Here is a 16,007-nt window from a genome sequence, read left to right on the forward strand (position 1 = left end):
TTAAAAATCACATATTTCATTTTTATATAAACAAAATACAATATATATATATATATATATATATATATATATATATATATATATATATATATATATATATATATATATATATATATTCCTATTTCGTTTTTATATAAACGAAATAAAAAAAAAATCATATTTCGTTTTTTTATTCACGAAATACAAAAAAAAAACAAAAACAAAAAAAACCTATTTCGTTCATTAATTCACGAAATGCAAAAAAAAAAAAATCAGTTTCGTTCATTAATTCACGAAATACAAAAAAAAAACCTATTTCGTTCATTAATTCACGAAATGCAAAATAAATAAATAATATAAATCAGTTTCGTTCATTAATTCACGAAATACAAAAAAATAAAAATAAACCTATTTCGTTCATTAATTCACGAAATGCAAAAAAAAAAAAAAAAAATTTGTTACATTTCGCTACACTTGTAGCGAAATGCAACTTATTAGTTCGGCACCGGAACAGTGTTGTGTGGGTATTTCGTTGGTTATCCAACGAAATACCCATTTTGGTATAAAAAAAAAAACGCATCCTATTTTGGGCTAATGGCTGCAAAAATAAGCTATTTTGGCTCCGGACTCAAACTTTCTTTCTCTTTTTGAGGTATCTCTATTATATTCCACCTAAGGCTATATTTATGAGCCTACAAAACTTGGGGAAATATACATGCTACAGTGGTGTAACTTGGAGAAACATACATGCTACAGTGGTGTGGCCCCTACATAGGCATCCACTATTATTTACAACAAACTACAATTTTTTATATGGATTCTCTTCTGTGAATTAAACTTAATAACAAGATATGTTTTTTTAGATAGGGTGGACTCGTCAATATTGAGGAAGAGGAAAGTAAGAAAAAGCACTTTTGGCATAATTAGAATATTAAAGGTGTTAGATAGGAATTTAATTGCGAATGAATAATTTTTATCTTTGTTTATCGTTTGGGAATCTTGTTTGAAAACTATGTGATAGTTAGCCATTTCACTCTTTTATGATTCCCCACGTTACTACTAACTATTGATGTGACATTATGTTGTATCGATGTTGTCATTTGGCTACTACCGGTCTAATTACTCATAGTTTAAGCTAAATTTCCAATATTATTGAATAGCATGGATAGGGACTAAGAGCCTGTTTGGCCAATTTTTATATATATATATATATATATATATATATATATATATATATATATATATATATATATATATATATATTTTGTGGTGACTAACCGATTTCCTTACTCACCAAAGTATCTGTACAATAAGAATCATAGCTTAGCTTAACTCAACTTAAGTTACTAGGACTCTCCTAAAATTTCGTCGGATGCGTGTCCGATCCTTCAAAAGTAGTGTATTTTTGGAGGATCCGACACGGGTGTGGCAACACTTTAGAAGAGTCCGAGTAACTTAGAACTCATCTAGCTATCTAAAAAGTAACAGCCTCTTACAATCATGTGCTAAACTCTAGAATTACAGAAGAAAATTAATGAACTATAGCTTGTATTCTAGAGGATGCTCCTACACTGGAAATGTAGGCAATTTCTTTCACTATCTACTTGTGATCTTTACTCGGTTGCTCATAACCTCGAGTTCCTCTCAATCCATATGGCATAAGTAAACTCAATTTCCACAAATTTGAAGATTTGAGCTCTCTTGGATTTCCTTATGATCATTCCTGTGAGTTGATCCCAGCTGGTTGCCCTTTGATCTTCTTCTTTCATCCACTTGAGAATGCTTTGCCAGACAGGTTTGGAGAAGCTGCATTCCAGCGGCAGGTGATTCCTTATCTGATCATGGCTTTGAGACAAAAAACATTTAGTATCCACAGTCATTTCCCAGCTATCCAGTTTGTCCAAAGTAAGCAGTCTACCATGCATTGCCAGCCACATAGTGCAGATTACTTTAGGCCTTGCATCATTGACATATGTTGCTCACCAACTAGTTTGGCCAAGCTATTGGTATGCCAAAAGTGCTTATTTTTTCCCAAACTAAAGTGGGGGTTGTGCAAAATAAAAGGCTCATACTTAACGTCTCTCTTTGCACCCATTCTCTGTCTATATATCATTCATTTGGTTTTTCACCAAATTTCAGGACAAATTGCATATGAAAGTGCTCAAGATTTTGCATCCCAAGATGAAACAAAGACAAACTTATTCTCCCTCTTTCACTTCATTTTTCTTTTATCCTTGGTTTAAATCTTTCATTTTAAAAGCTTTTACCTTCTTTCTAGGGATGTGTTTGATATGAAAGAAAACATATTCTTCTGAAAAATAAGTGATTTCTTATTTATTTGTGTTTGATAAGTGATTTCTCCATACCAAACACACCCTAAAATCTTTATGCTTCTTTTATTCAAGTTCCATCCAGACTTCAGTGGCGAGTTTATGTGTAACAAAATGGTCACGTGAACCCACGATCACCCAATTAAACTCGAAATATTATATGTATAATTCATAAAATATATCTAGTATTACATTCTAACACCAATGCTACAAAAGGCTTAATGATGCACTTGATTGAAAGTTAAGTTATTTATACCTAATGCATTTTTTTTCCCTTCTTTTTTAGTCATGTACACATCTTCCAAAAATCCTAGATTCGCCTCTAATTCAGCTCCACACTAAATAATTAATAAGTGAACCAAATAAAGAGAGAAAAGGATATCTGGACAAGCACTATGTACTCAGCAGGGCTTTCACAACAAAGTCCAGCTGACATAAAAGATCAAAACACTAACCCCAAAGCAATACAGTATGCATGGAGATATATTTCAGGCAGGAAGCACTTTCCCCATTAGTGGACCCTACACGCAACAACGCAGCCAAAGTTTTTACCAAGGGGCTTTAAAATATTAAAAATAACATACAAAGAAGTCAATAGGATTCAACATTCACTATATATACATAAAAATAAATTTAACGTATCATGACTAGGCAGACCAATGAATTTCGAACACCGGATGCATAAAGGAGAGAAAAACCATGAGGTATCATCAAACGTTTGATTAAAGGCACTAATAAAAGAAGGATGAATATTCACATGTTTATAAGAAAAAAGCAAAATATACACAGGAAGAAGAGCTCTGATTGATTTTCATCATCAGCTGTACAATAGGAAATCAAGCAAAGAATCCCTCTGAAGAAGAGTACTACTAGTTAACTATATAAATCATTCTGTACAATTTTGATTTCTTCCTTCATTTCTTTCATTTTCCATTCATCAGATCAGGAAGGTGGTGGTGAATGAATAGTGGTATTTGGTAACATGGCTACTGTCACGACGAAGTATTCACAGCCAACAGGTAGACCATATGGGTTGTTCGTAGTTGATCCTGAATTCAAGGACAAACGACTGGTTCCTGTGTCAGAAGTCAGCATTATATCTAAACGATCTCTATCATGGTCAGCTCGAACTGATGATGTTGAGGGTGAGGCCCTCACAGTCTGTCGTTCAATATGCACAACCAGCCCTACGATATAGCTTGGACGGTTTGGAAGATGGTCAGTAAACAGAGCAACGGATTCTGCAGAGAGGTAGTAACGCGGACAGTTCCGATTGATAGCCTCGTAATTTCCAGTCGCGTTGAGGACAAATGCTGCAATCTCATGGACTTCTAAACGCCCAAATGATATCTTCTCTTTGTTTGCCTGATGAACAATTAGGCAAAAGTGACTAGCATAAATGAGAAATTTCAATAGATCAACTATTTCTTTCACTTAAGGGGTTGTTTGACTGCTGGTTAAAGTTATGCCGGGTTTAGTTTTTCCATCTTCTATCGTGCATAATATGACACATAAATTGACTCATAGCTCATATTTTATTTATGTGGGATTGTAGAATGATAACAAAAACTATCAAACATGATAACAGCTATGCTAGTTTTAATACATGAATAACTACCTTCCTAACGAGCAACCAAACGACCCCTTAAGGACATGCCCAAAACATTGACCTGACAATCGATGCTTCTAACTTTTTCCTTCTCTATAGACTAAGATAAATCAAAGAGGGAACACTTACCTAAACAATAATCAATCAAAGAAAGAACGACGGTAAATTTGAAGAAGATATTTATAATTGTCAAAATAAAAAGAGATCAAATTACAGCCTCTACAGCATTTCCAAAGCCGTTACTTTAACTTAACAGTATTTGCGGTGTTGATGAAACTGAAAAGCTCAAGCATAGACAAACCACAAGTAAAGTGAAATCAAATCGCACTTCAGCAATGGTATATATTAACCAGAATACAAGAAGCTAATATCATTTACCTGCTTCTCGTGTTGATGCTTTTTGTAGAGGGTATTTACCAATTCTTTCTTTTCTTCCAACTCCTTTGATACCTGCTTATTTGCAGCATCAACCTTGGAACATTTATCAACCAGCTCTGCTCGATGCCTTGATAATGCACCAACTTTATCAGCAAGTACTCGGATGCATTCGAGGAATTCAGCTGAGCCATCGAACTCTTTTTCATTGATTGAACTAAAAACAAATCAATTGTAACTTCATCAGCCAGTGTCAGCCAAAAGAACGCATAATTGACAATCATAACCACTGATTTTTATTCCACTCCATCAGCGAACCAACAGACTAACTGCTGACTTACCAATGAATGATATTCAATGTCCTAATACTAAATCTTTTATTAATCCAAGAGATAAATGAACTTCAAGAAACCAACATGTCATAACATCAGCAAATTGCTCCTAGTTACATTTAGTTCTCTTTTCTTTAGGGGGCACAAGATAATTGTTATATTTATTCACATTCTAGCTCCATTTATTCTCTTTTACTTTAGAGGCACAAGCAAGAAGAATAGCCCATTGAGATGATAACTCCAATTGCTAAAGCAGCAACGAGTTTATGATGTCATACTCGTCCCCCGGAATAGAAGTGTGCCATCCTGGCGAAGGTTCAACTCCTTTAGTGTCATCAAGAACCTCAAGATCTTATGATCCATAAAGATCTGGCACCGGCTCAACTCCACCCATACAAGCACATCCCTTCCGATCACTTTGTTAAATTTGAGGACTGGGATTAAATTAAACACGTTCATGGATTGAGCATTTCATTTTTGTGAAGGAGAGTTAAATCAATTATTCAGATAATGATTTAGCAGAGCACAATTGATTATTAGTTAAATGGTGTTATTCTGTGAAGTGTGAACTTTTCACTTGAGCTAACCATGTTCGCACCTATTGTTGCTTTCGAACAGGTCTTTCATCTTAAACATTTATGAACATCCACAATTAGAATGTATTTACAAATAAGTGATTTTTTGTCATGCATCGCAAAATGAAGCGTCAAGTAGGGTGAAAATGATGGCAACAGCTTACTTGGCTAATGATTGAGATAATGCACGCAAGGACTCAGCCAAACTAGCCACACCACCGGACAATACACATGCTCTCAATCTTTCAAAGAGGCTGCGCATTTTGACTGCAGAAGCACGCAATGAGCTATACTCTGAGGCCCTTCTATCAGCTGCACATAGATGGGTTTGAGCTTCCTCTCTTGCTTCATGAAGGCAATTCTCTAAATAAGCACAATTCATCTGCAAATCAATTATGGAAAAGAATAAAGGAAAAGTCAACAATAAATTAGCATATCATGAGATAACAATTGCCGTGACACAGGAACAAACAACAGGATACCGGATCTCATAGAATTCAATTTCTATTCCCAACCCGTGACCAATATGACCTCGAAGCATCCTTCGTAACTCCCGGAACTTATTCGTAGTGGTTCTCTCACATGCCTCACTTCAAAAGGAACCTCAAAGTGACTCTATTTCATTATATTCCATCCATATCCCAATTCCATTCATTTAATACCCCTTTGGTGTCATTGACATAACAGATGCCATTTCTAGTATCTCTTTCTATTTATTTTCCATATATGGAATGTTCAAAAAATCATCATATAATAATCCATAAATTGCAGTGAAAAAAAAATAAGGGAGGTTTGTGATGATTTTCAATCTTTTTCTGATCATACTAGACAGGCCTAATTCCTAATAAATTACTCTACTTGTATAAGCCTTCACCATGCATGAGAAATCCATCAATTCCACCGTTTAAGTGCTCCACAGTATGGTAGGATAGAGCTAATTCACTCATCCCCAAGATAATTATAATTTCTTTGGTTTAAAACTCACTTTCTGTCCATTAATCCTCTTTCAGTGGTTTACAAAATTCCGTAACAACAACAATAAAATTTTCTGCTTTATTCTACAAACAGAATTATGTGGCGTAAACTTTTAACGTCATGTGCTACCAGGTGACCCACTTACAACTCCTTTGCATTTTTACTCAATACACCTATGGTAAAATGCAACAGAAAAATTAATGGAGGAAGAGATAGCATTACATACAAAGAACTATTTCAAGACTAAGGAGACCTATTCGTTGGAAATGCCAAATCACAGGTCAATGAGTAAACAAAGACGGAAGATATCGCCCGTATTTTCAATGAGCATTTCTTTCTCATCAGGAGCTCCCCAGAGAAGTAAAGGGCCTGCATCAACTTCATAAGTGGCAACTACCTACTTTCAGAAGGAGATACGAGAAAAGTAATTTTTTTTCCCACTAATTTCTTGTTCTTTAGCTTCAGGAAGGAACTCTTTATGGGTTACCTCCTTCCATATTACATGGTAGGGGCCAAGCCAAACCCCCCACACCTTAGGCTCACAACCTAATGATGATGGCTTATTTAAAAAAAAAAAAAAAAATGTTACATGTGCTCTCCGAAAGAATACAACATAAATTTAAGGATATGGGAGGAAAGTTGGATATGTATCACTAACAAGGCTGTTTTTGAAACTTTAAGAGGCCATTGGATTCGAGCTCATTAGGAATGTGATCAGGAATTCTATTTTTGATAAAGTAGGAATCATCAGGATTTTGTAGCTTTACAATCCGTTATTGTTTCGTTGTAGACGTTAATTTGATCTATACATATGACTAGGAAATTCACCAAACCAATAATCCGCGTAATACTTGCTTTGTTTTCTGTACGAGAAAAAATAATTCCAGCACAAAACTCTTGTATAAAACACTGCATTGTTTATACAAATTTTTTATTCTAAGGAACTAATACAAAGTTTAGTTTCCAGTATAAAACTCTGCGTAACTAACACATGCAGAACAATCCATGTATTACTCTTTATCGCAAAACCAATCGATACTATTCACAATATAATAATCTTTGTATTCTAATTCCCAATTACATTCTTACATTCTCCAAAAAAAAAAAAAAAAAAAAACAAGTAACTAGTCCCCGAAGCAAACAAACCTTTTACCGTCTTACCATTCAGATAGCACATAAATACTTCTTTAGTTTACTAAAAGGTAGGGAAAACTTCTTTTTTTAAATAAAATCGAGAAATTCCATCAGGCTAATGGCGCAAGATTCGAAACTCGGTGGACAATTGAGTTATCCCCTCCACCCTTCTTCAATTAAATACCAGGCTTTTGTCTACTGCAGTGTCCAAATCAGTGTCGCGTGCCTAACCCACATGTCACATGTTGTTCTTACCACTAGACAAAAGCCCTGGAGCATGACACATAAGATACTTGACACTCCCCATAGTATGTATAATTTTGTAGTCAAATACTTTTTTTTTTTTTGAATAATTGTAGTGAAATACTTTTAGTCCGTCATAATAGGGCTTGAAGCTTGAATAAAGCAGATATGTCACACGTGGCCTGATGATGTATATTTTGGGATTTAAGAGACCCTGTTAATTTTCTTAGCGGCTTAATCTTGAGTTTTGACCAACTTTTGTTGTACTCCCAAAAACTGCATATATTCACTTGACACATAGGACTAGCAAATTGGACCATAGTCGCCTGCCGATTCTAGATTAACCAAATTACGAAATTCTACAACTCACAGAAAAATATCTTATTCTAAACGTCTGCAGCTACTGCATTAGAATTACTATTCAAGAGAAGTCCTTTTCGAAGATATTCCATGTGCATTGCCCCAAGACAAAGAAAAAGATTCTATGACCATATGTTTGTTAGCATAGTCCTTACCTTTTTAACTCCATGGCTATCATAGGCAAATAAAAAGGCAGCGTTCAAACACTATAAAAACGAACACAGTAGTACCAGAAACTCGCTCTCCAACTATGTTCAATTCTTCACACCTTCATGGAGAGAGTTTAAAATAGAATGTTATTTGACTAATTTAACCCTCCATGGAAAGACCCCACAGTTAACTTCCTTCAATAAGAACCAACAAATAAGGAATATGGGTTGACCTACAGCATATTGAGACAAATCATTTAGCATTCGTGCAAATATTTTTCAGGAGCACCAGTTTAGCTATATAACCTACTTCCTTAGCAATAATTTTGGAAATACATCTGGAAATATATCCATAACCATGAGGTCTCAGGTTCAAATTCCAACGGGAGGCAACACTAGGTGATTTCTTCCTATCTGTCCAAATTTTGGTGGACAGAGTTACCCGATACCTATATTGGTGGGAGACAAAGCAGGGGCGAATTTAGGTAGAAAATTTGGGGCGCGTGAACCCATGATCTCTTCGTAAAACTAGGTAATTTATGCATAAATTTTCTAAAATTAGTATAATATAATCTGCTGGAACCCATGACACAAGAAGGTTAAATGGTGCACTCGGTTGAAGGTTGAGTTATTTACCTAGATGACTAGGGATCAATTCCCACTAAACACACTTTTACCTTCTTTTTTTTAGTGGTGAACCCATGTTCTAAAAATCCTAGATTCGCCTAACACAAGCTACAGAGGCTATAATTTGGTATGAGCAACATGAAGATTATACTTCCAGGAATATTGCAATTCTTTGAAGATGATGATAATACCAAGCAGTCACCAGAAATTTAAAATTTCAGGAAACTAAAGAATACCTGAGATTCATCAAGAAGCTTCCCTCTGATCTCCAAATCCCTCACCAGCTTAGCTACCTCCTCTGTCAAGGACTTCACCTTGCTTTCGCTTTCATCCAGTAGCTTTGATTTATCAGCCAGGACACCTTGCAACTCCAGGAGAAGATCCTCTCTAGCTTTAGCCTCCGAATCTTGTTCAGCAGTAACTTCAGAAGGCATGTCGGTCTGAGGCTGGGATATACTCTCAGCCATGGAACTTGTCGCAAGTGCCATATCTTTCTTGTCTTTCACGGGAAGGTTTTCATGCTCTTCATCACGATGTGGATCTAGCATAGATGAATCCAACTGAGGGTTTAACATACCAGAGGAATCAGCCATATTATCAGGTTGGATATTTGATGAACTAGAAACCTCATCCATGACTTCAGCAGGCATATGTAGCATGTGAGGTTCTCCAACACCTGACACATCTGATTTGTTGTCATCGTTCTTCACAGCTGAAGCAGTTAAGTTAGATACACCCTCATCAGCAGAATGTGCGTTCCCTTGCGAGTAATGATCAGACAACCTCTGTTCCAACTCTTGAATCCGTTTTTCATAAGATTCACATTGAATTTGCTTCGCCTTAAGCATAGATTGAAGGTGTTTTTCATACTCTTCTTTCTGATGTAGAGCCTCAGAAGTTTTCTCTCTTGCTTCTTTTAGTAAACTATCAATTTTACTATCATCAAGTGATTCATAATCAAATTCAGGACAGGTAGAACACATAAAGGCTATTTTAGAAGCAAGTTCAGCCCGCAATTTTGCATTTTCCACTTCCATTTTGCTAGTTCCAGCAATATCCAGAACCTCCGAGCCCTGAAGTAATTCCTCACAATCAATATTCTCAGAGAAGTCACTTATCTCAGTTTCCGCTAACTGGGAACCGTCATTAGACATGGAAAGTGGACTCTTCAAGGTCCCATGCTTTCCCAATAGATACTCAGGAGCATAGCGATCGATGTCTGAGATATCAACTTCGAGCAATTTAGTGTCAAAAGGAGTTATATTGACATCACAGTGGTTAGGGGTATCATACAGTCCCATGGAAGCCAAAATATCCCGGGGAATAAATGTACTATTTACCCTAAGAAACTCCTCTCTTCTACGAACTTCTGCCTCCCTCTTGGTTGCAAGCCGCTCAGCTAATTGACCGGCCATTCCCATGTATAGTTTCATTGCAGCTTTTCTTCTTACCACTTCGGCAAGGCATGCCCTGTATGCAGGACCAATCCCTCGGACTACTTTTAAGTGCTCAAATAAATCACTTTGACGCCTCAAAGCTTCCTGGAAAACAGCAAATTTGCATCGTATCTCTTTGATGGTGTACTGGATATATGCTACCTTTTGCATATAATTATGAACAAGAATGTTCATTTCGTTCTTTTTATCCTTGCAGAACTCAACCAAATTGGAGATTGCACCATCACAAGCCTGCATCTTGGGAAGGTAACTTTTCTCATGGCATTCATACATTGGTCCCAAGGCCGAAACAGCATCATGTGGACGGAGTGACGATGATAACTGATCGGTCAAACAGTCATCCACGAGCTTTTTGACCATATCCACATCCTTGCTGCATTTGAAATTAACAGAGGACACCAATCATTAAAAGCCAGACAAACAGCATTTTAAATGTGGTTCCATAGTCATTCTTATCCAAGTAAAAAGAAATTGACTATATCCAGGTAAAGCAACGGATGCACTTAAGGCAATTAATTCAATGTCACCCTATAATGTTTTAGACTTTAAGGTTAAAAACGACAAAATATTTGTAAATATCCTGAACTTTCTTTACAGGTTCCAAATTGCTGGATATAGCTAACCCCGTAAGAAAAACATATGGACTACAGATGTATATTGACAAATTATATAAGGAGTTGTGTGTGGACACTGACACACTGAAAGAGAACTCCTTTGGTTAAACTAATAATCACACTAATGCTTCAGCTTAAATGAGGAGGATGCTTCAATGTACTAAAAATCTAAGCCCTCGTTCATAGAAAGGTCAAAGTTGAAACTCAGACAAGAACAATAACTACGATTAAGAGTGCTCAAGAACTTCCAAAATCAAATTTCATGTGACTTCAGTTTCAGCTCATTTGAGCCATAAGCAAGCAACATGACATCCTCAAGTAACTAGCATACACAGATATTACTTATACAAATACGGGTGAAGCCCCATGTTGCTATTGTAACACTGATGACCACGGGAATGGAAGTCCTTACTTGTTGGAACAGAATGTTATGGCAAAATTTCTTCCTCGCCTACTAGACTGTTGTTAATAAAGAAGTTAATTTATTACTACAAAAGTATGTGTGTTGAACTAAAAGTAACTAAGAATCCCTTTGGCCATAAGAGTTATTCACTTTTTTTCCGGAATAATATTTTACTTTAATTCAAAATCAGTGTTTGGTTATAAAATTTCCAAATCCAAATTGGAGTTGGATTCCAAATTTATCCAACTCCATCTTCATAAATTCCGAATAAAATGCTCTCTCCTCTCCTCTGCAAAAAGTATAACCAAACTATACTCTTCAACTCCAACTACATAAATTCCAAATAAAGTGAAAAACATTTGGAATCTATGGCCAAACGCCTACTAAGTGACTGAGTTTCCTTTAACCCAAAAGTGTGTCAAAGGCCAAAGGAAGTATCACTTATTTTAAATATTAAAACAAAGGTCAACGACGCACTAATAACATTTTTATAAAGAGAGTCCATCCGTGATGCAAAAGGACTCTAAATTCATCACCAGAACTTATAGTGTAATCATCAGTCATCACTGTAACATACATGAAGCAAACAGAAAATTGTCCCTAGCAACAGGGGCGGAGGGAGAGTATTAGTTACGGGTTCAGAGGAACGTGTAACTTTTGATTAGACCCCCATTAAATATGTATAAATATTTAATTGCGAACCCAGTAACTATTACGATTTTTAGTTTGGTGGCAAATTCAGAACCCATAAAATCTAAATTCTGGCGCCGCCTCTGCCTAGCAAAGCCTCCAAATCAGTAGATTTGCACTGCCGACAAGCAGAACATGGATGTATAGGCAAGCATGCAACACATGAAAATTAATAAGCTCCACGGATATACATGCTGAGAGTGAGGGAGAGACAAGAGGAGGCACATAAAGAGCAAGAGAGGAAGAGGTAGAGAACAAACCTCAAAGCCAGCATTATGCTTTTCTGCTCACTGACATATTTCTGATGGTCTCTGATAGCTAGTTCCACTTCCCTAATAAGATGTGAACCCTTGGTAGAAAATAAATGCTTAGCATTGTGCTCTAGCTCTCCAAACTCGAGCTTAAATTCAGACACTTTATGCTCAAACTGCCTGTGGGAACCGCTACAATCCTCTGCCAACTTCCGCAAGTTCTCTTCTTTCACGAAATCCAGCAAACACTTGCGGTTAGCAGTCTGCAAAGCAGGATGAAGCTTGCAAGACCTCAACTTCTCTATATCCCTTCCGAAATTCGTCAGCAAGTTAGAATGGCTACGATATTGCTGCGAGTAACACTTCAAAAAGTCATTGTAATTTTGCAGTATCATCCCATAATAGTGATCAAGATTCCCCCTAGCTATCCCTAACGCCCGTTCTTGCACTTTTTGCTCTAGTAAAAGCCTCTCACAAATCTCGGTCCTCATTTGGGAACGGTTGTAAATGGAATGACCACGCTGGAAGTGGAACCTGAATCAGGGGTAGACGCACGTTAGTCGTGTCCTAATGTTACTAACTATACCTGTAAACAATGTGCAAATACGTATTTATAAATACGAATGACACCACTTGACAGATAAACACCTCATTTTGCAAAACAATGTCGAGGGTTCGAGACCAGGTCCATGCGTTATTTCGCACATTTTTGAGCCTCTTCTTTAAAAGAAAGACTCTAGTTCGCAAGAATCGAACTCATCTTGTGATTAAACCACGGAGATAAAAATGCTATTCAACTAAACTAAGTTATGTTAGTATGACATAAACAAATTTGAGAAGGCAGGGCTTCAAATATCGACAATGCTTACAAAAAAATATGCTTACACCACTGACCTGAATCGCCTCTCATAAGAAGGCAAGGCTTTTAGGGCGGGGTCTGTGGCATCATCCAAAGGGTGGGGATCATGATTGGACGATGGTAACGGCGGATCAGGAATATCGATCATATCAACTTGCTCGGGTAACGGAGGTGGCGCGTTGCTTCTCATTTTAGCTTTATTAAACAAGATAACTTCCCGGTCATCGGATGGGAGCTTGTAAGTAGAAAGTGGACAATGTAATTCAAGTTTCACATCTAAGCATAAAAGAAGCTGATCACTAATTGGAATCCCAGAAACAGATTCTAAGAATTGCTGGACAGCATCAACAAGTGTATATTCATCACAATTCAGCTTATATGATTGACCATTCTCAGCAATAAGTACCAAAAGCTTGCCTACTTGTACCACACCTGATGAAGCATTTGAACTCATTTTTATCCCAAATCACAACAACTTCAAGAACCCAAAATCTTCAAGAATTCACCCAACAAATCTTTCAAATAGATGTCAAAATGCCATAAGTCACCAAATACTCAATTCCCAACAAACCCAAAAGGGATCACAAAACACTATCTTTCTCAAATCTACTAACACCTCCCAAATTGATCCAAAATAGCAATAACCCACCAAATATTTCCCCAACAAGATCCCAACTTTACATTCTTTTCCTTCACTAAACCCAATTCTAAGCACACCCACAAAGGAATTAAGCAAAGGAACTCCAAAATTCAAACAACCCACCAAATATTTCACCAAAAAGACCCCAAAGTTTCAATCTTTTTTCAACAAGGTCCCCAAAAACCCAACTTTTAGCAGACCCACAGAGGAATTCAGCAATGGAACTCCAAAATTCAAACACCCCACCAAATATTTCCCCCAAAAGACCCTAAAGTTTCAATCTTTTTTCAACAAGGTCCCCAAAAACCCAATCTTTAGCAGGACCCACAAAGGAATTCAGCGATATAACTCCAAGATTTCAACACCCCACCAAATAATTCCACATAAAGACCCTAAAGTTTCAATCTTTTTTCAGTTAAGTCCCCAAAAACCCCAATTTTCAGCAAGATTTCAACAACCCATCAAATAATTCTTCACCAAAGTGCAGATTTCAAACTTCCCATCAGCAAAATCACAGATGAAATCTATGATTATTTAAACCCAACAAAAAAATATTAAAAAAAAGGCAATGTACAGAATATGTAAAAGCAAGATTTAAGAGAATTAAACTATAGAGAATCAAAGAGATTGAGTAAGAACAAGTTAAACAAGAAAACTTTTCTATGTTTTTTTATTTTCCTTAATATAAATATGAAAGGGGTTATCTTGTTGCTTGGTTCTATGTTTTCTTGTTCTTCTAGACTGTATTGTTTCAATTTAAAAAAAAAAAAATGTTTGTGAAAAGAATTCTTCTAAATGAGGAAAGTGGAAGCAAATGAAGCTGAATTAGTTGATTGTAAGAAGATTTATTTATAAAAGAAATTAAAAGAGTCCTTGTTAAGAAAGAAGGGTAAATTCAGCTTTAAGATAATGACTTTTTTTGTATGTATATACAAGTAGGATATGTATGTATATGTATAGGTGGTATGATACAAGTATAATTAAAATAAATATTTTAATCATCAATAATTGTTGAAGGTGGATTTACATTATTACCCTTGTTATTGTGATCCTTATAGGTTTGGAACTTTTGGATATCCACCCTTGTTATTCTTCACATTTCATTATTTATTATTATTATTCTCAAGATATCTGTGTATACATAGGTGTATCTCTTTTTTAATATATGGGAAATGGATCATTCACATATCTATACTAACCCCACATAGTTCTCACTTATAATCATTTATAAAAGAAATTAAAAGAGTCCTTGTAATTGTAAAGAAAGAAGAGGTAAATTTCAGCTGTATTTGTTTTTGTTTTTGTTTTTAGATAATGATTTTTTGTATGTATATACAACTGGGATATGTATGTAGGTAGTAGTATAATACTTTTTTCATAAATTGTTTTTTTATCAATCAATAATTGTGGAATGGGATTTTACATTAGTACCCTTGTTATTGTGATCCTTATAGGTTTTGGACTTTTGGAGTTTGGGTATCCCATCCTTTATAAGGTTCTTTTGTTTATCCGTGAAATATTCTTCATTTTTTTTTCTTATTATTATTTTTAAGATATTTGTTTATATATTGGTATATCTTTTTGAGATAATGGTCAACAACAAGTATCACTTTTTTGGAGTTAGTAGAAAACGCGAACACCTGATAACTCAGGTAAAAAACTCGCAAAAAAAAAATGATACTTCAAATGTATTTTTGACCATTATCTCATTTTTTTTTTCTGAAAATTGGATAATTCACCCCTCGTATACTGACCCCTGGATGTTTCTACTCATAATATTGTAAGAATGTTTATATTTCGGTTTTGAATATCTTTTAGGTAATGTAATAATGAAATAATATGCAAGTATTATATCTATATATATATATATATGCATATAAAATATTAAATTTTGTGCAGGTGGGCAATAAAAAACCAAACGGTACATAAATTAATACTGCATTTTGTGTAGCTTATACTGCATACCAAATGGACTGTTTATTTATAGAATAGTTTTAGGCGCATGGATTATCAACAAGAGTCATTGTTGAATCCTAAATGATTCATTATCCAATGTAGTTGCACATTTTATAGGAAGAACTAAAGAATAGTATAACCGAGTCTGTTACCCAGAAAATACAGTGGTAGTTTGGACATAATAATTGTGAATTTGGAAAATAGTAGTATTTATTTTCAAGTTGAAAATGATATTTGAAAATTGGAGTTGTAGTTGAAATTTGTGAGTAATTTGGAGTGAAAATTGCGAAAATAACTTCATAAAGCTTTTTAAAATCCAAAAAATTATAATAACTCTATGTCCAAATAATTTTTCGAAACAATATTTCAAAAAAAAGTGAAAACTATCTAGGCAAACGGGGGCATAGTCCTACAAGACTGGAAATGAAGAATGAGTTGTCCACGTTATA

The 16,007-nt window shown here is 35.4% G+C and overlaps 1 protein-coding gene across 1 annotated transcript; it reads right to left on the minus strand.

Moving 5' to 3' along the window:
- Positions 1-3,009: 3,009 nt before the first annotated feature.
- Positions 3,010-14,445, minus strand: LOC132602912 (autophagy-related protein 11). Its single transcript, XM_060315725.1, has 6 exons — positions 12,998-14,445; positions 12,113-12,637; positions 8,925-10,518; positions 5,365-5,582; positions 4,297-4,510; positions 3,010-3,674 (listed from the first exon to the last, which is right to left on the minus strand). Exons 1-6 carry the CDS (start codon positions 13,414-13,416, stop codon positions 3,252-3,254), a joined length of 3,393 nt encoding a protein of 1,130 aa, XP_060171708.1. The 5' UTR covers positions 13,417-14,445; the 3' UTR covers positions 3,010-3,251.
- Between the last annotated feature and the right edge of the window lie 1,562 nt (positions 14,446-16,007).

This window comes from Lycium barbarum, chromosome 7, assembly GCF_019175385.1.
Source record: "Lycium barbarum isolate Lr01 chromosome 7, ASM1917538v2, whole genome shotgun sequence".
NCBI lineage: Eukaryota > Viridiplantae > Streptophyta > Magnoliopsida > Solanales > Solanaceae > Lycium > Lycium barbarum.